General features: G+C 47.5%; 1 protein-coding gene across 1 annotated transcript in view; it reads left to right on the top strand.

Moving 5' to 3' along the window:
* SMC3 (structural maintenance of chromosomes 3) overlaps positions 1 to 23,292 on the top strand; it is an 889,895-nt gene that overhangs the window by 142,027 nt on the left and 724,576 nt on the right. Inside the window, exon 9 of the mRNA XM_086922774.1 lies at positions 22,852 to 23,027. Coding sequence (XP_086778900.1) covers positions 22,852 to 23,027 — 176 coding nt within the window. The remainder of the gene's footprint in view (positions 1 to 22,851; positions 23,028 to 23,292) is intronic.

Raw genomic sequence — 23,292 nt, forward strand, 5'->3', positions numbered from 1 at the left:
GACTTTCTGGTGTGATTATTGGTTCGCAGACCCACCACCGGGGTTGGTATTGCTGGGATATCTATTCTAAGGTATGGAATCTATCACTAACATGTCTCTTTCAGATGCACAAGTTACTACTTGTGTAACGATATATCTGTAAGAGACATTAGTTAGTGATAGATTCCTTACCGACCCACCCATCCTCCCCGTTCTGCGAACCAATATCTAGGGTTATGGTCATCCACTTTCAGGGCCTTAGTTTCATGGCACCAGTGTTGGTTCTATCATGGCTCTGCGTATCTGGCGTGGAAAAGCTGTGTATCAGAACGGACGTCAGCGCGCATGGGCGGCGTCTAAGTACTCCGACGTCATTCCGGAGCTAACGCCGACGACGGACGCGGAGCCGCGGACGACGCCTGACGGTGCGCAGGGGTATTGCTACACAAAATTTTCCGGATCTAGTCTGACGCCTGGGGATATTCTAAGGTAAGGAATCTATCACTAACTAATGTCTCTTACAGATATATCGTTACACAAGTAGTAACTTATGCTACAGGCTTATCTCTCTTTGTCATGGCTATGGTGACATTTCATAGAATGAGGACCTTGCAGTAGGAGACGCTGACAAAAAGGAAGCACTTTCTGGAGGCCCACTTCAGGGGCTATGGATATGGTCAACAGCAGGCTCATGTACCCTATTAGAAAACACAGCAACAGCTTAAGCTTCCACTTCACATATGATACATGCTGGGCAGTAAAGACATTTCAAGGGTGCCGTAAAATAAACAGCTTTCCGAAGCCACAGGAAAGGCTGCCCCATTTCTGCTATCAAAATTAATAATGTAAGAAATATGTAGAACCGGAGACTGTTAACAAGGTGAAGTTTCTTTTTCACATCATTTTACTTAATTGTGAAGCACTAGACGATAATTGTGCTTGCTCAGGCCCCTCTCTCAATGGAAAGAATAAACGGAAATTGAGAAAAATAAACATCAACGACCTTATGTTGATCAAGAACCAAAACGAGTATTCAAAATGGGAAAATGTATTTAAAAAGTGGACTTGCGATGGGTGACTGCAGAACTCTTTGGCCAATGGGTCTACCTCAAGCAGCTCGGTTTGGCTATCCTGTGACTCGTTGGGGCTTTCCCCGATAACTTTCTGTTTGGAGGTTGTGGGGGGATAGGGTCACCTCCTTTCTCCTCAGTGGCTTCTTGTAGGTTAGTCTTTCTTCTAGGGGCGACAGGCACACTGCGAGTTGGGGGGGCTCCTTAGTCTAATGCAGAGGTGCAGGGTGGGGGGTGGGTGGCTTCTTTGTTCCTGTTCTTTGTTGGATTCCCTTTTTTCCTTTTTCCTTTTTTGGCAAGGCAACTGGTGGATGGACACTTCTAACGTAGCGACTGTGCCCGCTGGGGATGGACTGGGTTTGGATTTTGATGATGGGGGGTAGGAAATTGAATGTTTTAAGCTGGAATGTCAATGGGCTGGGGGATCGTATTAAGAGGGGTATTGTATTGCAAATGTTCAAGAGGTGTGTGCCTGATGTGATACTGCTACAAGAAACGCATTTGGTTGGAAACACGTGCCACGCACTCAATAGGAAGGGCTTCAAGATGGTGGCACACTCGGGGTTCTCTTCGGGCTCCCGGGGGGTGGGGATTATGGTGCGCTCCTCCCTCCCCTTGGAGATAGATTCAAGAGTGGTCGATGAGAGAGGACGCTACGTCGCCGTCACAGGGAGGTGGGAGGGACGTACCCTGGTTTTAGTTTCGATCTATGTCCCCCCTGGGCTGCAGACGGCCACTTTAAAGGATCTTTGGGGCGCCATTTTGGGTCTTCCCGAGGGGCTGCTTATCATGGGAGGAGACTTTAACGCTGTAGGTTCAGGGATGTTAGATAGGTATCCATCCAGAGATCTTCGGGGCTCGCAGACCTGGCTTCCCGATTTTTTGGACACATTGGGACTTATTGACTGCTGGAGGCTTTTGCATCCTGCTCAGTGCCAATACTCATTTCACTCAGGGGCTCACGGTAGTCTTTCCAGGATTGATTATGTTCTGGCTCTGGCGGCCCACGCATCGGCGGTTTCTGAGGCCAGACTGATGGCGAGGGGCATCTCGGACCACTCTCCGGTCTGGGTGTCCTTCGACTTCGATATCGTGGTAACCGAGAGGGTGGCGCTGATTAACCCGTGGTACTTCCGTGAGCCCAAGACTCGTGGACTCTTGGCCAAGGCCATTGAGCTTTACTTTTCTGAAAACTCGGGCTCGATCACATCCGCTGTCTCCTTATGGGAGGCCTTTAAAACTGTCCTTAGGGGGGAGGCGTTCTCCTTAATAGCTGAAGTACGGAAGCGCAGGGACGCGGATGTGGTGATGATTGAGTCAGCTATCACAGAGATGGATTCCCAGTTGGAGGGTGGCCAGACACCGGACCTGCTACATGCTCTCGCCCTCAAACAGTCGGAGTACCGGGCCATTGTCACGGACGCGGTGAAGGCTATGGGTAGAGAACAGCAGGGGCGAATCTACGACGTCGGGGACAAGGCGGGCAAGCTTATTGCCTGGCTCGATAAGAAGGAGAGAGCCAGCCGCGTGGTCCCGGAGGTGCTGGGGGAGGACGGTGTAGCCGTTACCGACCCCAGTGCTATAGCTGTGGTTTTTGCTGAATACTTTGAGTCCGTCTATGCCCCGGTCTCCGAGACGTCGAAGGAAGACTCTGGCGTCTTGCTTCGGGATATAGAGGTACCGTGTTTGTCGGAGACCGAACGAGAGGACATGGACAAGGACATCACGGCGGACGAGATCGCTATAGCTATATGCTCCTTGCGATCTGGCAAGGCTCCGGGCCCTAATGGCATCCCTGTGGAGCTGTATAAGATTAAGCCGGAAGTCGTGGCCCTGCCATTGCGGGATATGTTCCTTGAGGCGCGGGAGACGGGTATATTACCCCCAGACCAAAGGCTGGCCTCCATTGTGGTCATCCACAAGGAAGGGAAGCCCAGAGACTTGTGTCGATCATATCGTCCTATCTCCTTGCTGAACGCTGAGCCCAAGATCTTGGCTAAATTGCTCGCCAACTGGTTGGTTGGAGCGATTAGCGACTTAGTGCACCCGGATCAGTCCGGCTTTATCCAGCATCATAATACCGCCCTCAACCTGAGAAGACTTCACGGTGCCCTTGCGAGGGTCCGCACCCTCCAAGAGCCGGCCATCCTGGCGTCCTTGGATGCCACGATGGCCTTCGATTCCCTCGAGTGGCCATATTTGTGGGCGGTGCTGGCGAAGTTTGGATTTGGTCCGAGTTTCATAGGGTGGGTCAAGCTGTTATATACCAGCCCGCTTGCCAACGTGGCGGTTAACGGCCGCGCATCGGCATCGTTTACTCTCGGTAGGGGTACCAGGCAGGGATGCCCCCTGTCGCCCTTATTGTTTGCACTGGCATTGGAACCACTGGCTGCATGGCTAAGAGGGCATCCAGACATCAGTGGGATCAAATGGTCCCCGGGTTTCGAGGATAGAGTGTCACTGTACGCAGACGACATTCTCCTCTACCTCACCTCGCCGTGTAAGTCCCTTATTGTTGTTTGCGATGTTCTGCGCACTTTCGGCGGATATTCTGGCCTAGTTATCAATTGGTCGAAGTCCCACCTGTACGTCCTGAGGGGTGAGGTCCCGAGGCTCCCGCGGGGCTGTAATATACAGGTTGCGAGACAGGGTTTTAAATACCTGGGTATTTACATTTTGGTCGATTCCAAGCTGCGTTACGCAAATAATTTGCTTCCCCCTCTTGCGCGCCTTCGGCGCGACGTGGAGGGGTGGCGGAAGTTGCAGCTTTCCTTGCTTGGATGTGCGGCTTTGTTTAAGATGATGTCCCTGCCCCGGTTCCTGTACGCACTTCAGAATACCCAGGATCCGGTCCCGTCTGGGTACTTTAGGGAGGTCGAGGGCCTACAGCGGACCCTGCTCTGGGATGGCAGGCCACACATAGCCATTACTAAACTGACCCTTCCGTGGTACGACGGTGGGATTGCGCTGCCTGACATTCGGAGGTATTATTGGGCGTCGCAGCTGGCTGCCCTTAACCACAGCCTCTATGGACCAGCCACAAGCCCGGGATATGCCATGGATCGGTGGCTCCTGGACGACGGGAAATACTACAGGGCTCTGTACTCAAGGTCTCTGGATGGAGGGATGACGGGTCCCACTAAGACAGCGGTTCACATCTGGAGAGCAGTTACGAAGGCACAGGGGTGGAAAGGTAGACTCACATTGGCAACTCCACTTTATGACTCTGAACTGTTGGGTAAACTGTGGCACACCAAGGGGTTTGACCGCTGGGATCTGATAGGCATCTCTAGGGTGGAAGACATGATAGCTAAGGGGCAGGTCAAATCCTTTGAAGTGTTACAAAGGGAGTTTCAGTTGGGGGGAAGGGAATTTTTCAGATATGCCCAGTTGAAACATGCCCTCCTGGCAGTAATGCCGGAGGGTGGTAAAATCCCTGAATCTTCCCCGCTGGAGGATAGATTGTTGGACGGCCATATGCCTGATAGTGCTATCTCATTGACCTATAAAAAACTGATTAATGTTCGCGCTGACCTTCTCCTGGGGGTGCGAGATCAGTGGATCCGTGATGGAATTGAGTTGGACGATGAGGATTGGCAGTGTGCGGTCTCGTCTCCAAAGGAGGTGGCAATCCCGGCCAGATTGAGGCTGGTGCAATTGAAAATCCTCCATAGAGTGTATGTCACTGGCCCCAGACTGATACACATGGGCCATTCGGTGGATGGCCTCTGTAGGCGAGGGTGCGGTTTCTTAGCGACTTTCATGCACATTATATGGGAGTGCAGGTTGGTGGCTACATACTGGAGGCAAATACATGCAGTGATGGGTGAAGTAACCGGGGTTGACCTGCAGGCCGAAGCCCGGCGTTGCTTGTTAAATGTGTGGGGCCCCACAGATTATAACAGTTCACAGACTCAATGGGTCACTCTAGGTAACATGGTAGCTAAGAGGGACATCGCTCAGAACTGGGGAGCGGCTTTGCCCCCGACAGTTGAGATGTGGAAGGCTAACATGGACTGGTGCATGTTCCGGGAGAAGACAGTGTATGTTGCCAGGGGTAGGCCCAAGAAATGGAATAAGATTTGGGGGTCCTGGAATGAGTATAGGGGTGACATCTGCCTTCCGCTTGATACAACGCCCTTGGAGGAGCGTTTATCCCCTTAGCTCTTGGCTCCGGCCGACCGATTGAGATACAACTGTTCTTTCTTCCTTCCTTCCCGTTATCTAGTTATATGGTTTGCTCGTATGGTCTACTACCTAAGATATTAGCCCAGCCGCCCCCTGAAACGGGGCGATGTCGCATTCATGTCCTTTCGCCTTGCCTTCTGGCACTAGTTAGGTGCCTTCTTTTGTTACATTGTTTCATTCATATAAAATAACATAAACCTTATACGGATTTGCATTTTATTCTGTGTGCACCATTCGAGTTGCATAATGCCTTGCTGCCTAGCCCCCGGGATGTCTGACTGAATAGCTGTGTACTACTGTGTTGTAAATAAAGGTTTTCCAAAAATTAAAAAAAAAAAAAAAAAAGTGGACTTGCACGTGCTGACTGAGTATTTTTAAAAAGAAATAGGTCTTTTGAAGGACAAGGAAGATTGACAGACACCAAACTACCTTTATTTAAGATGACGCGTAATAATAGCAGTGAAAATGTTTGCGAGTGCTCAGAGATCATGGTCCGGAAGGAGGGGAAACAAACGGGGCATTGTATTGCTGAAGATACTTGTTGGACAGCTTTCCATCTGTTGGCAAAGCATGTCAATTTGGTGTGCGTTTTAACAATATTTAACATTTTACTACTGATATTTTAGGCCTCACCTACACAGCGAGCAGGTGCTGCATAGGAGACGTTTAGCCGTTGTTTTGATCTTTTTCGAAGCACATACTCGTGCTTGTAGCGGCATCCACCTTGCGGGAGCGAGCAGGAGTGCGCCACAAGCACGAATATGTGCTTCGAAAAAGAGCAGACTGCTCTCCCAAGCGCGCGCGCTGCACTCCTTTTTAATTTTTTTTAATTTATTTATTTATTTTTTTACTTTTAGCGCGAGGCGCACATGCTTTTTTCACAAATCTCCATTTCGGAGTTTACAGTACGACGGCAGTGGTGCCCTTTCCCCTTGACTGGCAAACAGTTCAGTGCGCACAAATAAAGGAGGAACATCGCTCCTTTGCACTCCGAGATAATTAAGTCTTTCTTTGTGGGGAAGTGTGTGGGAACTTAATTAAAAAGCCAATCCCCCAAAGGTCTATGTTTTCTCACATCAAATTTCACGTTTTCCACGCCAAGCGTTTTCTGGCCGCGGCTGATAAAAAATATGACAGAGGGGGAATATCTGCACATATGGCTCATTTATGGTTTCTCTCCAAGTAATCGTTTTAATATAATTAGGTTTTTGATAGAGCTGCACTTGCAACGGGTTCTGTTTTTTGTTCTTCTAAAGACCTCGTGTAAAATTCTCCTGGAGCAATTTTTTTCAAACATCCTCTCTCGTGCTTTAAAAAGTAGAGCTAGTGTGGAAACTATGCCATGGACTATGGTGTTGTGCTTTACAAGGCCAGATGAACACATAAGGGAATCTGATTTCAAAAACCGTGTGGTGTAGAAGTGCTACAAACTAAAGAATGGTCACCATAATACGAAATATTGAAAGCATGCTTCCTTTTCTTGGCTTTAATAATCATTTTAGGAAATCAATGATTCAAAGTAAAGGGTAATGTAAGTGACTTGCTCCAATTCCTGCAAGATAAAGGGCTGCATCTAAGTAATTCAGGGACATTTTGTCTGGGCAGCATACATTTCATGGTAAGATTTTTTTTTCAGGGAAACAAGGGAAAGGCGGCCTATTTCAGAGAGATTTTGCAGTTACTGTTCACGTTTGGCACAATGTGGGCAGTTATCACAGAGAGAATTCTGAGCAACTGTCACATTTTCAATTTTAGTGATTTCATGCACAAGACCTAGCATTTTAGTTATCTTTGGGATAACAACATTGAAAAATGCTGCCAACTACAGCATTTCTGTGACATTTATTGAAATCTTGGTCCATTTCAGTGAGATCTGGACAATTACATCAATGTATGTTCAAAAGATATAGTGAGGGTAGAAGTGTAGCCAAGCCAGTGACATCTGAGAAAAAAGGCTAATTGTTAACACTTCTTGGACACTTTTTGAGTTGTCACTCCTGAGGGATCAGTTGTTACTTATATATTTTGAAGTTATTTGGCCATAACTCTAGCAAATTTGTGGGAAATTCCATTTAGGCTTCCGTTTCAGGTAGATTCCATTTTAATCAGATGGGTATTCACAGCATCTGTTACAGAAAGAGAGTATTAACTATAAAGTTTGTGGATCACTCTGGAATCAAAGCTCTTAGTGCTGCTTTGATTGGAGGGCATAGACGAGGGTCTGACTAGCAGCGCAGCTGTGGATCTCCTTCCAGACATCGACCCATAGGAAGAAGGCCTTTTAGCAGCAGCACATATGAACGATGTTCTTCAATCAACACTTGCACTTTTGGAATAAGACATCTTCTTTGTGTACAAGGCTCCCTTACCACCCTGAACACTGACGAGACAGCGTCAGACAGAAGCCTCTTCCTGTCTCTTTGATACATGGATAATGCGATGAGTGACTGGAGAAATTTAGTCAGTGTAAAGTAGGGGATCTCTAGTTCTAAGAGGCACCGGATGAGTGAGATGACTCCCGCGCAGCATTGTTTGGTCCCTTACATGCCGGTTTGCTTTACTCGCCCTCAGGACCCTGCCGTGACTGCCGCCGACCTCCGGACCGCGACTGCCAGGGCAACTACACCTACCAGAAGGCAGTGCGGTCCCGCGAGAGGTGTGGCGAGAGCCTCCACGACCCAGCTGCTGCCAGGATTTAAATTGGACCGAGGGCTCCCGCGGCGCGGGTGCGCGAGGGCCAAGGGCAGGTCCGTTTGAGCCCTTTTGAGCCCGGAGAAGGCTGGGCTGGGCCCCCCCTCTAATGTCATAAATCCGAAAGTAAGAATAAGTTCTTCTAACTGGTGTGTCCTTTACATTCATTGTATTGATACTGCTGAAATATTCCAACAATCCTGATATGGCTGGACGTATGGGGAGGGGGAGGAAGGCTGCACCTGGAGGTTCTGTGACTGGGACACTCGACCAATTCATCTCAAGGGGATCGTCGGTGTTAGCACACGAAATTGAACTTACAGAGCGCCGCCTCTCTCTAGACCCGGCTTTCTCTAAACGGTCCTCTTTGGGAAACATTGTGTTGTCTGTCACCCCGGAGCGATACATAAATATAAATGCTACTTCAGAATCCGTGACCTCAAGCCATAGCACTGGTGTAACCAGGGTGGACACGGTGAACACCAGGTCTGATGGGGCCCCCAGTATGCAGACCCAAAGTAACACCAATAACTGTGCCTGGCGGGGTATCTACTCGTTCATCTATTATATACATTACACCTGAGCACACCCACTCATTATTTCTGTAATCCAATATATGTATGTCGCACTCCTAGAGTACCGCAGTCTCTCTCCACACTGCACCAATGTTTTGTTTCCACCAACATAAATAGAATGTCTCTTGGAGGCACTGTCTATTGTAATGGATAAGGCGTATCCGTGATATGTATAATATAAAGAATTATCTGTGTGTGAATTGAGCTGGGTTGTTATGAATCAAGAGGTGACTATTCTATAGAATGCGTATATACATCTCTGAAATAGGAACAATGTAAACACACTGTCTAAAAGACATGTTTAAATATCTTTTTGCAGCCTTGAAAAAGCCCTGTGGGCGAAACGCGCGTCGGCTGCTGCTGTGCGATTTACCACTACCACTTATCTGCAAATTAAAAGCACACATCTAACTGAAGAGTGTGACTGGACTACTTCTTTTTTACTTGAAATTCTGGGATTTTGGACTACAGTGTGGAGAGACACTGCGGTACTCTCGGAGTGCGACATACATATATTGGATTACAGAAATAATGATTGGGTGTGCTCAGGTGTAATGTATATAATTTTTTGGCCAGGGTTCTTTTGAATCTGTGGACGGACTCACACCCTGGTGGGTGGGTGTCACACACCTTAAAGAGCACCTCTGCCTTAGTTGTGTCTAGAATGATGGGTCCTTTTTTGAAATATGTACAGTAATCTGATGTGCGGATCGAAGTAGGCAAACCCACAAATCTTGTGTTTCATAAACTCGTTCATCTATGATGCCTGCCCCTGGAGTTGTGCCACTGCCATCTGTACACATATCGGGAGCGATTCCAAAAAATAAGCAAGGGGGGTGCTCTAAAGGGGAAACACCCAAAGGTGGCGAAAGCTAAGGACATGGGTACTCGTGAACATCAGATGGTGGTATTAAGTTCTCCAAATAACATCCCGCCGGCTGGAACACCGGCCACACTGGATGAGGACTTTTGGTTAAAAGTTGGCGGAATCCTTACGTCCTCTATGCAGCCCATCCTGGCCAAATGGTCACAAATTGAAGATGGAGTAAAGAACCTCGAGCAATTGACCATATCTAATCTTGAATGTAATAAGAAGAAACAGACAACAATTAATCAAGATTTTTATTTTATTTATTTATTTTAGCGATTTCTACAGCGCCTGGTGACCCAAGGGTATCCCCGCGCTATGTAACTTGAACCTATTGAGACGGGAGGTAGTCGAAGGGTGTTACTTGGGAAACAAGTGGGTCTTAAGTTTTTTGCGGAACGCAAGGAAATTGGATTCCAATCTGAGGGCCAGGGGGAGTGCGTTCCAGCCTTTGGCCGCCTGAACGGAGAATTGGCGGCCTCCCGTGCGGACTTTTTTGAATCTGGGAATGTGGACTCGATTCTCATTTTGCGATCGTAGCACTCTGGTTGCTGTATAGGGTGTAATCATGTTGCTGAGGATCGCTGGGCCGGAACCGTTGTAGAGCTTGTGTGTGATACACATTGCTTTAAAGTGCACCCTTTGGCGCACCGGGAGCCAGTGCAGGGTTTTAAGGGCTGGCTTGGCAGATGTTCTGGAGGGGGTGTTGGTGATCATACGTGCTGCCGCGTTCTGTGTCCGCTGGAGTTTCGAGATGGTAGCCTCGGGGGCACCCAGATAGACTAGATTGCTGTAGTCTAAGCGGGACAACACTAGGCCCTGGATAAGGAGCTTTCTGGACATCGGAGGGAGTAGGGGCAGGATTTTACGAGTCTTACGCATGAGCCCAAAACATGTGCCCGAGGTTTTGGTAGCCTGGGTCTTCATCGTGAGTTGTGGCTCTAGCCACACCCCGAGTGTTTTGATTTCAGATTTAGGGGGGGGGATTTCACCGAACACATCGGGCCATATCGTGGGAGGGATAGATGTCCATTGCTTACCGAGTAACATTACCTCTGTCTTTGTCCCATTCAATTTCAAAGATGATTCGTTCATCCAGTTGTGGATGTTTATGAGGCAGTTAGTCAGGTTTTCCGGATGGTCAATCAGCTGGGACAGGGAGACGACCAGTTGGGTGTCATCGGCGTAACTCACCATTTTGATGTTAAATGGTGTTACCACGTCCTCGAGGGGGGCCATATAGACATTAAAAAGCGTGGGGCTCAGGGAAGAGCCCTGAGGCACGCCGCTGGTGAGTGGGAGGGTGGATGAGTGGTGACTGTCATCCCAGACTTGAAAGGTGCGTCCTGTAAGATAGGATTCGATCCATCCGATAGCTGTCCCGGTAAGTCCTGCTTTCGCCAGTCTGCTCAGAAGGACACGGTGGTTGACCGTATCGAAAGCTGCACTTAGATCCAGGAGGATCACTGCCACTGATCCTCCTGAATCTAGTAAGCCCCTTGCCTCTTCAATCACCGCAAGCAGTGCGGTGTCCGTACCGTGGCCTGGGCGAAATCCGGTCTGGGATTGTCTGAGCAGTTTGTTTGTCTCAAGGAACTGAGATAATTGGATATTTACCAATTTCTCGGTGACTTTACTAATGCCAGGGAGTAGGGATATTGGCCTATAGTTGGTCAGGTCTGCTGGATCCAGCTGGGTTTTTTTAATGAGTGCTTTGACCACCGCACTCTTCCAGCTGTCGGGGACGATGCCATGTAAAAACGAACAGTTGATGAGGTCCGTAATGGTGGGAACTATTACTGGGGCTACTGTCTTAAGGAACCTGATAGGGGCTGGGTCCAGATAAAACTCTGCCGACAAACTGCACAAGGGACACCCTGGTCCTCAACTCAATTCCCCATATTTCGGAGTGTGATCCCACGAAAGGCACCTTGCGGGACTGTGTTGGAACTGGACTGAGTTCAAAGAATGATACAGTCCCACAGTGTATTATATTGCAGTTGACCATGTGCCGGGAGGGGGAATTGTTAAACGCTTGCAGGAGGGTTGTAAGGGATCCGTTGATAGCGATGAGCATGAGAATTTGTTACCTCGAACCGATTTACCACCAGAATCCATCCCCTATGTTGTTGTCCTGGCAGGGGTCCCAGAACTAGGGAAGGGTAGCGTGGAATCGTTTGCCGAACGTAAGAATAAAACCATCCACTGGTTAAACACCAATAGACCCCTTCCTTCGCATATGCATAGTAAAATTCTGTTTGCACGCAGAGTTAGCTGGGTGGGCAGGAGCAGGAAAGACATATTAGGTGACTGCATTATCATACATTTTAGAGACCCCCAAGTAGTGCAATATATCTGTGAGAGGCGGTCACGCATGATAAGAACCAGAATTCAGCCACTTGATATTACTTACTTCTATAGCCCCAAACACGACGAGTGAATTATATTTTCAATGAAAAAGTTCTGGAAGAGGGTTCGGAAGAAAATAATGTTAGAAGTAGGTTTGGAATTGATGGTCATGGCCTGGCATTTGGTATCCCCCTCAGTAACCGGTACAGTGTACTTGATATGGTCGATTGACTTACCCCATATAGTGTCAACTCCCGGAGTGTTTTTTCTACGGATGGGGGAATAGAGGTCAAGAGGCAACAACCTGACGACGATCCAACTAATGTGGTTTTGGGGGGGGGGGGGCTGCAAATTGTCTAAAATACAGCTTAGATGGTACCAGCAAAGAAATGAGATATGCCAAAGTTGCCACAAAAATTAACCAACCTATATTGAGCGAGGGTGAACTCCCCCATGTGCTGAATACAACTTGGAAAATAGCAGAAAGGGAAGAGATTGTGGAAAATAATCATCAGGCCAGACAATATAGATTGAATACATCTGTACAGTATAGTAAACCTAGGAGCCTGGTTGGAGATGTTAGTACCCAAATAGTCGCCGGCACAAATATTAACAAACCAGAGATGGGCAATACTCTCAAGTTGATGTCATGGAACATTGCTGGTTTGTCATCTAGAATGAGGGACCCCAATTGTTTAACTTTTATACAGGATTTTTCTATTATTTGCTTGCAGGAATCCTGGCCGCTCCAGGCCATGCATATAAATGGCTACCGCACCTTCCATACTCCTGCCAGCCTGAGCCCGAGGGGAAGGAATAAAGGGGGATTATGCATCTATGTGTCCAACCTTTTAAATGATCTGGTAGTGAAATTCGAAAATGGATCTGAATTTTACCAGATATTGCTAGTAAGCAATGAGGGAAAAAAAAACCCAGTCCTAATAAACTTCTATAATAACATCCCAAAAATGGAAATCATAAAGGTATTAGAAGAATTATGCCAACCCCTGAAGCACATCGAAGAAAAACAAACTGGGGATATGTGTGTCATATGGGTTGGCGACTTCAACTGTTTTCTATGCCCATATAGTCATCTGGGCATTTGTGGTTTGGGCACAGATAAAGATGATTTACAATCACACTTTTCCCATACTGCTCTGGGCAACTGAATAAACGAACTGACCTTCCATTTTGACTTGGGTTTTGCAAATGAATGATGTACTCCACCAGTCCCTTTTGAGCCAACTTTTATTGGGAGGGGGTGTAAATCAGTAATTGATTTCATTCTTATATCAAATCGGTATTCTTGTCATGTTACTACTTCTAAGATATGTGATATAGTGACAAGCGACCACCTCCCAAATATGCTACTTTTTTCTCTTGCAGGGAGCGAAAAAACAACTAAAACAATAGAAAATCTATATAATTATAAATTAAGCCTTGCAAAGATAAATGGATATGCTATAAAGTGGAGTAAAGTAGAACCCATGGCTTTTTTTGTAACCCTCATAAAAAACAAACATAAGGAATTCGACACGTGTCTAACTCTGACTGGTGAAAATGCCCTAGTCACTGAGGCTTTCATCAGAATTACTGAGGAAATATGTAAACTCCTCACAGGGACACTGAAACAGGGTAAGATTAAGGCACAGGGATGGTTTGATAGGGACTGTAGCAAAGCCCATGCGCATCTTTTGAAGGTCCTAAAAAGTGAGCCGAGAAGTAAGGATGAAGTGAGGCTGGCTGGAACTGACTATCAACGAGTCGTTAAAAAGCGCAAGAGCCAGTGTAAACCGGAAGCCTGGCAGGCGCTACATCAAGCCTGCCTAACAAAGGATAATATGGGCTGCTGGAAGGCTTTTAATGCCCCTTTTTTTTAAAGACAGGGCAACTAACACTATTGAAATGGCAATTACGGAAGATAGATGGGTCAACCACTTTAAGGACCTCTATCGGGCAGATGACCAAACCGAGAGTGAGAGACGTGGCATAAATGAAGGAGATGCAAATGTGATTCAGCCATCTTTTCTCATAAACATCGAATTCTCATTGTCGGAAGTTCTAACTGCCATCAATGAGAGTGCTGCAGGGAAAGCCCAAGGACCTGACAGTGTGCCAGTGGACATATATAAATCTAACACTGAGCTATGGGCCCCACTTTTAACCAATGTCCTGAACAGTTGTAACAAACATAGGTTCTTTTCCACCTGGCTAGAGCTCATAGTGATCCCCATCTTTAAAAAGGGTGACCGTAATGACCCAAAGTGCTACCGTCCAATATCTCTACTGGACTCGCTTATGAAAGTTGCCGGGAGGGTCATATTATATAAACTTCAACTCTGGGTGGAAGAAAAGGGCATACTTTCAAAATTTCAATATGGGTTCAGGGCAGGACTCAGTACGACAGAACAAGGATTGAACCTGGTGTTGATTATAGCCAAGTATGTAACCGCCAAAAAGGAAAAGTTGTTCTTAACTTTTGTCGACCTGAGTTCGGCTTTCGACTGTTTAAATCACGACAAACTCTGGGCCACACTGTCACAAATGAGTGTGGACTCTAACCTACTTATATTTATTAGGGAGTTATACCGGGGGGCTGGGGCGAGGGTGCGGTTTGGGAAGCAGGGCGAATGTACATCCAAATTTAGTATAAACAAAGGAGTGAGACAAGGATGTATACTAGCCCCGTTTTTGTTTAATTTATATATAAACAGTGTAGGCTCCCACCTGGTCCATGATAAGCAGGACTACCCTCAAATTAGGAATGCCCCAGTCCCTTTATTATTATATGCAGATGATGCACTTAGTTTCAAGACCCACACTAAGAGAGTTGCAGCCACATGTGTGGGCTTGCTAAGGGGCCTCAACCCTCTCTTGAAGTTTTTTGATCCAGCAGTACGACAGCTCATTGTACAATCTACCATACTGTCTCGCTTAGACTATGCTAGTGCGCTGCTTCTAGGGGCTAATAAAGCCGAGACACAGCGACTACAACGAGTTCAAACTTCGGCAGCTAAAACTCTGGTGGGACTTCCCCGTCGGTGTTCGGTCAGGGCTACGATCAGAAAGCTGCACTGGCTTCCGATCGACACCCCGATATAGTTCAAAGGCTCTTGCTTATCGTTTAAGATTGTAAAATCTGGGAGTCCGGAGCTACTGAGCAATCTTCTGGTCCCGTACATGCCCCGTAGACAGCTGCGTTCGCTGGGACAACATTTGGTGATTGTCCCGCGGATTAAACTCTGCCAAGTTGGTGGTCGTTCCTTTTGGTACATGACAGCTAAGCTGTGGAACTCCTTGCCAGTTCACATTCGTGGAATGGAGGACCTGCTTGTCTTTCGAAAAGCCATTAAAACCTTCCTCTTTCCTTTAACATAGGTGGGATTGACCGTAGCTGTGAAGTTTTCAGTTACTGTGCCACTTGGATCTGGTAGCGCCGGGACGCCCCTTGGCTGGGGCACCTGTGCGCTTTAGAAAAACATTTAACATAACATAACGTAACATGCAGTAATTATGGCACAGACTCAAGTAGGCCTCCAAAGAGCGATCACTAATTTCTCAAACTATATGAATGACAGAGGTCTTAAAATAAACATAAGCAAAACGTTCACTATGTGCTGTACTACAAATAAAACTACTACATGTAAAACTTTTATCTTAAAAACGAAAATAGATACGATTGATAAATTCTCGTATCTGGGTATTAACTCTGAGAAAACGGGCACCTGGTCATCGGCGGCACACGCGAGAAAACTGGCTTTCTCGAGAGCAATAGGTGCCGTTCGTAATTTTGCTAATAAGCTGGGTGGACGACAAGTTCCAGAGCTTGTGGATATATAGAAATCTAAATGTGTTTCCACAGCGATATACTGGGCAGGGATCTGGGGAATAGCAGAAACTCACAATATATAACTTTGTGAAAATGCGTTTTTGCGCCATCTCCTAGCTGTCCCGGGGTCCACCTCTACCTATGTATGTCACAAAGAACTAGGTTTGTCATATATATCTGATCTCATTAAAGTTAACCCCCTTCTCCTATGGCATAAGGTATGGTCCACTGATGAGACCGGTTTTAATAGAGATATAATTAAGAATTGCCTTAATCTCCAGGGGGTTAAAAGGATCACCTGGATTATGTATGTAAAGAAATTATTTTATGACAATGGTTACCCAGAATATTACGATTCCCCAAGCTGCCTAGAAACTGTATCAAGAAAGAAGTTGAAAGAAACTTGTTTACTTTTTCTAGAAAATAAACGCTGGCTGTTAGAGAAATGTAAGACCTCAGTCATGGAGAATCATTTGATGCTACTAGGACAGGGGATTCAGCCATATTTGATACAGGGGCAAAGTTGTTATTTACGCATGCTACTTACACGCTTTTGTGGGGGGACTTTTTTTTTTAGACTGGCTACATTCCCAGAGGTAAACTCTTGGTCAAAAAATCATCATTTCTGCACAATCAATGTTACACTGCATACTTTTTTGTAAATTTTATGAATTGCCAAGGAGAAGATTTTAAATCGCTATCTTGAGAAACTGGGGACTCGGACGATGTAGAACAGCACCCTTGAGGCTACAAATGTTGGAGGATGAATTGATTATCAGCCTGATTCATGAAGCTAAATTGCGCCCGCAATAGCTGCGAAAATGCTATCGCGGGCACAATTTCCCAAATCGGTATTCACCAAGAAAATAGCGATTTCGCAAACACAGAATTGCGAAATCGCTAAAAGATTCGCAGAATCCCGGCAGTAGACCAATTGCGAATCCGAAATAGCGAGAACCCACGGAGTCTGCGAATAAAATAGCGAATTCGCAATATCCTCGCAATCGGGATTCATGAAAAATCGCTATTAGCGAAAAACCCAAAATCGCACTTTGCGAGGCGCAAATTAAGGACAACCCAAAGCAGGTGGTAACCATCAAAGCCATAGAAAAAAAAATTTGAAAAAACGTTGGCCAATCAGTAACTGGTGCAGGCCTGACCAAACACATTTAAGGAGAAGCTGCATCAGCAGAAGGAGTGTCAAAATTACAGGAATGTACATGGTGGTCAGGCGGCGAAGGCTACAGCGAGCAGCAAGGAGGAGACGCAGAATCCAGGAAAGGATATTCCGCCAGCGGGTCACCCTGCTGGGCCAAACCAGAGAGCAAATCTACGCCAAGTACCGGCTGAATGGGGCTATAATTATCAAGCTCATACAGGACCTTGACCCCCTGATGCAGCACCCAACAAGGCGGACCAATGCCGTCCCAACACATGTCCAGGTATTGTGTAGCCTGCACCTCCTGGCCTCTGGGAGCTTCCAGGGGATAGTTGCGGCAGCTGGGGGGATATCCCAGCCCACCATGTCCCGCTGCCTACGTAGTTTCCTGGACGCAATGCTGACCCAGCTACACCAGCACATCAAATTTCCCACCAGCCAACAGGAATTGGATGAGACCAAGCTACAATTCTACAATGTGGCCCGTTTCCCACACGTGATAGGCTGCATTGACTGTACCCACGTCCATATCTGCCCTCCAGCGGCAACGGAGTACATGTACCGCAATCGCAAGTCCTACCACTCCCTCAACATCCAGATGGTCTGCAATGCTAAGACATACATCACGGACATAGTGGCACAGTACCCAGGGAGTACACACGACTCATTCATATTTCGGCACAGCGGCCTCCACACACGACTGGTCAGGGGAGACTTTGGGGAAGGACACCTACTTGGTAAGTACACTTTGTCAACAATGTCACAGTGCGATGAAGTAGCTGCGCTGCTCAGGCACTCACCCTCTGCTCCTCTCATTCAGGTGACAGTGGCTACGCCCTGCGTGAATACCTCCTCACCCCATACCTCAACCCTGCTACACCACAGCAACGGCGTTACAACATATCACACATACGCACAAGGAATTGCATAGAGAGAACTTTTGGGCTACTGAAGAGCAGATTCCGCATCCTTCACAAGACAGGTGGGGCCATGTACTACAGTCCTGAAGTGTGCTGCCGCATTGTGGCTGTGTGTGCTATCCTACACAACATTGCTACCAAGCGCCGGATACCTGTCGACATCTCTGGCAGTGAATCGGAAGGGGACGACCGGCCACCTGCATATGCGCGCCATGCACGCGGGGAGAACCCAGCTTAAGGCCACAGACGTCGCAACTACATCACACTGAGCAGTTTCTAGTGCACCCTCACCCCACAAATCACAATTGCATGCAAAATGTAATAATGACACTACGCCAATGTGTGATTCCAAATTAAAAATTGTTTCAATCACAATAATGGTACAAGTTTACATTCTGCCATTGCAAACAGTATTTCTGCATACTGCTGCGTCCATAACACAGGGCAGGCTTAAGTTCAGCCTGTGCCTGTACAGGTCCTATTCAGTCATGTGCGCCTACGGCGCGAAGCACCCAAGCGCCTCTCCGGCTCCTCCTCATCCAAGGCACGTGTTGCTGCAGTGGGCCTGGTGCTGCGTCTCAGTGCCCCCACCTGTGAGGCAGAGTGGCTGCTCACACTCGATGTCCCCTCACTGCCATCATCACCCCCAACAGTGGCAGGTAGAGCCGGGTGAAGTGCTGTCACGGCAGTGGTCAGGTGCTCGAGTACCCTGGCCACATCCTCGCAGCACTGGACGAGCTGCTGCTGCTGCGCCAGGGACCGGCGCGATAACTGTGCGGTGGCATTGCCAATTATGTAATTGGACCAGGTGTAAGCTGTCAGCTGGGTCAGTAGCTGACGGTGGCGGCGGCGGGCTGTGTTGCGCTGCGATGTCACTGCAGCAATGTTGGCCTCCATGGCTGCAGTCATGCGGGCCATTCCCGCCCCCACACCTGCCATGGCTGCAGTCATGCCGGCCATTCCCTCCCCCACACCTGCCATGGCTGCCGTCATGCGGTCCATCCGGTCCCCCACACCTGCCACATTGCGGCCAATGTTGTATAGCTGGAGCTGTATGGCCCCTTGCCGGCGTGCCTGCAGCTGATGTATCCGGAGCATGCGACGCTCCACGCTCATGCTGGGCAGCTGCTGTCCATTCCCCCTCCTGGTGCTAGGTGCATTGGTCAGCAGGCGAGCCCTGCCACGCCTGCTCTGCTGGCCTGACACAGTGGGTGGCCGCTGTGTCCCCGCTGTCGCGGGACCTGGTGTTGATGCGCCAGCTGCTGGTGGTGTCAAGCTAGGCGGGGCGGGTGGCACACTGGTGTTGGGCCTGGCTGCAGGCATTGCTGGTGCGGCAGGGGCTGGTGGCACACTGGTGTTGGGCCTGGCTGCAGGCATTGCTGGTGCGGCAGGGGCTGGTGGCACACTGGTGTTGGGCCTGGCTGCAGGCATTGCTGGTGCGGCAGGGGCTGGTGGCACACTGGTGTTGGGCCTGGCTGCAGGCATTGCTGGTGCGGCAGGGACTGGAGGCTGTGTATGTGAGGGCACCTCCTCGTCTTCCTGTGCTTCCTCATCAATTTGTAGCCTCTCGCTGTCGCTGCTGTGTGCGCCACCTGTGAGGGGAAGTGGACGTTCATTAGTTGCATGTATCTGTCCCACGTGCAGTTGCTACATGCATGCTGGGTGACATTCCCTGACTGCCTATGGCTTTGCATTATTTTGCACTTGTCTGGCTGCATTGGGGTACTTCTACATTGTGGCCACACTACATGTCCCACAATGCTATAGGGGATGACCTGATGTGCACCGATGGCATGACTATGGTACATTATGGGAGGCTATGTGGTCATGGCCATTCATAGGGGACAGGGTCGCAGTCGCATGCCACTTACCTTGGTTCTCTTGGGTGGGGCGGGATGAGTCCAGACGGGTGACTCCGACGCACGCCTCAGCCTCCAGCGTGTTTTCCACTTGATCCTCCAAGGGGGTGTTTGGAGGGACTGTAGGTCCTCCCCCTCCAGTGCCCAGGGACTCTCCAAGCCTCTCAGCTACCTTCTCTTTGGCACGACCTCGGAGGTCGTACCACCGTTTTTTGAGTTCATCCAGTGACCTGTCAGCCACGCCCACTGAGTTCACAGCAGCCGCTATGCCCACCCAGATCCTGCGCTTTTCCTGCTCGGGCACCTTCCTTGAGTCCTTCCCGAACCGTTTGGAGTGGTTGTCCACCACCCCTTCTATTAAGTGCTCAAGCTCCTGCTCTGAGAACTTTAGCTTCCTCTTGCGCCCTGTGGTGTTGCTGGGCCCAGGTACTGCCTCCTCAGACATAGCTGCAGTGTAGTTGGACAGTGGTAATCCAAGAATTGCAGGAGCTGTCTCTGTGGCAGCCTCGAGGTCTGCCTCACTGTGGTGAATGGGGGTGAGAACTGGCTGCTTCCTGGTTGTGATGTCATCACTGTGCTCGAAATGCGACTTCCAGATCTCGCGATTTTGCGATCCCGCTTTTTGCGATCTCGCAATTTGCGAGATCGCAAATAGCGAGATCGTAAATAGCGAGATCGCTAATTGCGAGATCGCTATTTGCAATATCGCTATTTGCAATATCGCTAATCCGACACGGATGTTGCCGGAAATAGCAATTTTTATGCGATTTTCGATGATCGCAAACGGTTTTTGCGGCCGCGTGCAAATCGCTTTTTTTAATCGCAAAACATCATGAATACCGTTATGCGATTTCTCTATTGCGATTCGCAGTTAATCGCTAATTGAGAATCGCAAAATCCGGTTTTCATGAATCAGGCTGTATGTTTCATATGTCGTCTTTTTTAAAAGCCATAATCAGATATAGGATTACAATGAATTGATTTATAATAAACCTCCTGAGTTACTGCAATTTTTTTTTATGTATCTAATGTGAGCTGCTTCGTTTTTAATGTATTATCCTGATTCATGGTAATGTCGATGTACCTTTTAATGGTACATTTTTTATAATATGACGTACCTTTTTTATTATGCTTTTATGGTTTTTTAATCTAAATCGAATAAAGCAGTTTTTGAATTTGATTTTAAATTTGAGTGAGATGACATTACATCAGGAGTAATCTGCAGAGGCATCGAATGACAGTATCTTTTAAGTTCTTGCGGTAGGACAGGATATTGATGGTGATTTCCTCTCCACCTGGAGAGAGTTTCCTCCTGGCAGGACTGGCTCCTGAGAATGAGATGTCAAAATCTAAGGACATGTCTAGGAAAGACCCCACACCAAGATGACCAAGGCACAGCAGACACCACACAATTGACCGCGTGCTTTGGAGGCCTAATCCAGCACACTTCCTTTCCAGAGTATAGACATAAACAATATGCAAACTAGTAGTGGATATCACCAATTTTTTTGGGCTGGCTTGTCGTTACTGCCTTGCCATTGGTAGAAGAGATGTGCCCAGCATCATATACAGAATAAGAGGCGCTGGAAACCAGATGTAATTGTAGCTCTGTCATAAAAGGGTAAAAGGAGGGCCTTCTTTTGCAGTATTTGGTCCAAAACTGTGGAACTTCCTGAGTCACTAAGAAACTGAACTTCCCCTTTTGTCTTTCCGCAAAGCTTTGAAGGCTTGGTTGTACTAAGTGGGCACCCTGGCCTCTTTTGGTCTAGCGCCGGCAAACCCCTCCAGATCTGTCTGTATTAGCTTGGTGCTCAGGCCTCTCTTTCTATACTTCGAGACGGGAACCCCTTTCTGGGCAGCTGTGCGCTTTGTAAGACTACGAATAATTATAATAACCTGTTATTGTTCCATGGCTGCTGAGGATTCTCTCCCCCTACTCTGATTCCTACACTACAAGAGGACATGTAATGTACACCTGTCTGGCCAATCAATACCTTGGATGCTAAATTACCTTTCCTGATCAGCCCCTAGGTGCACTGGGTGTTTTGACCTTCCTTCCATTAGCCTTAGCAGACAGATACAAAAAAAAATACTTTATTTTTTCTTATGTAAACCAACGCCGGGAGTCCTAGTGCCTCGTCCCTGTGCGGCTTCTGCAAATTGACTGAAACACAGTGGCTAAGGGTGATGGGTGATTGGAGCTCACACCACTAGGGCAGGAGATAACTGTTTTTAGGTCTCACCTAAGCATCGAGCATGTGCTACATAGGAGGACATTTTGCCGTCGCTCTGGTAATTTTCAAGCTCACACTTGTGAGTGTCCTGACATTCACAGACTCCGACTCAGCCCTTTCCTATTCTGCACATGGCCAGAGTTTTACTTTGACAAAGGGTTCAAGTCACTCCCACGTTCCGCACAATAATGAATGAGTGAATAGGAGATCGGGAGACGCATCACATGAAGTTTCTATTAGTGCTCTTGGAAGCCTGTGCCTGGTGCTTCTAACCGCACGCGGGCTTTTCCCTTCTGTGGTTTTATTGCTGGTCCCCACGGGTCCGGAGGGGTAACATGCATGAGCAGGTTTACCACACATTTCGACCACATACTTCTAACCTGCTTTGCTTGCGTAAATTGCTCTACGACATACCAGACGGAATCAATGCAGAAAAAAATACAGGCCATTGTAATGTTTGTGGACAAGTTGCAATACCACATTGGGTGCAAACTCCGGCCCCTACAGGGTGATGGAGTCAAGCAGAGGTTTCTGCTCAACATAGCACAGTGGAGTAGTATCTCACTGTAGGACTGGTTTGTCTCTGTGAGGGACGCGCGCCTATCCTTTGTGTGACTAGAATGTGGATCTTAACTTGGAAAGTGTGCATGTGTGTGTGACTCCATATTACTGTAAAACTGACGTCTGTTGGTATTCACTCACACAGGGGCTCTGGCTCAGGACACTTTTATTGCATCACACACTGTACAATAAAGTGTCTCTGCTTTGCATGTTTAAGTCCCAAGAACTCTTTACAAGCACAAGAAAAGTACAGTTTGTTTTTTCTGCACAATTGAAACAAGAATTGGCATAGCCAATAGGTCTCGCCTTTGGGACCTTATAAGTGTTTAGCCATGCAACAGTTGATGTTGTTACACCAAGGGTATTGTGCTGCATAACTAAATACTTACACAGTCCCAAAGGCGAGACCTATTGGCTATGCCAATGCTTGTCTTGTTTTGCTCCCATGTCACTTTCCATGCCTTTATCCTGTTTCGCAAGTATTGAGATATTGACAGTGGTAGATTATGAAGTAGTACCTTTTATATGAAATTAAAGTTTACACATGAATTTAATTGCTTTTTTATTAGAGGGTAAGAGAGAAAAAATAAACGAGTTGCTTAAGTACATTGAAGAAAGACTTCATACTCTGGAAGATGAAAAAGAAGAGCTGGCTCAGTACCAGAAATGGGATAAAATGAGGAGAGCACTCGAATACACCATTTATAACCAGGAGCTAAATGAGACTCGTGCAAAACTAGATGAGGTAAAATTGTAAACAAGATTTGCTAAAACACATATTCCGTATTTTCTCTCCCAATTAATTTTGTCCTTGTTTGGTGCATAATTGAATATTGTGAAAATTGCATTCAGCCATCCAAATTCAATGTGGGTTAGCATCTGATTTCACTATAGGGCTGCAATCTTCACCAATGCGCGGTTAGCTTACAGCTACCGCATTGCCTCCATCAACTTTTACATCTACCATATCTTTTCTATAATTTGTGTTCTGAGTTTGGAAATGTGTTGCA

Source organism: Lissotriton vulgaris, chromosome 5 (assembly GCF_964263255.1).
Source record: "Lissotriton vulgaris chromosome 5, aLisVul1.2, whole genome shotgun sequence".
NCBI classification, from domain to species: domain Eukaryota; kingdom Metazoa; phylum Chordata; class Amphibia; order Caudata; family Salamandridae; genus Lissotriton; species Lissotriton vulgaris.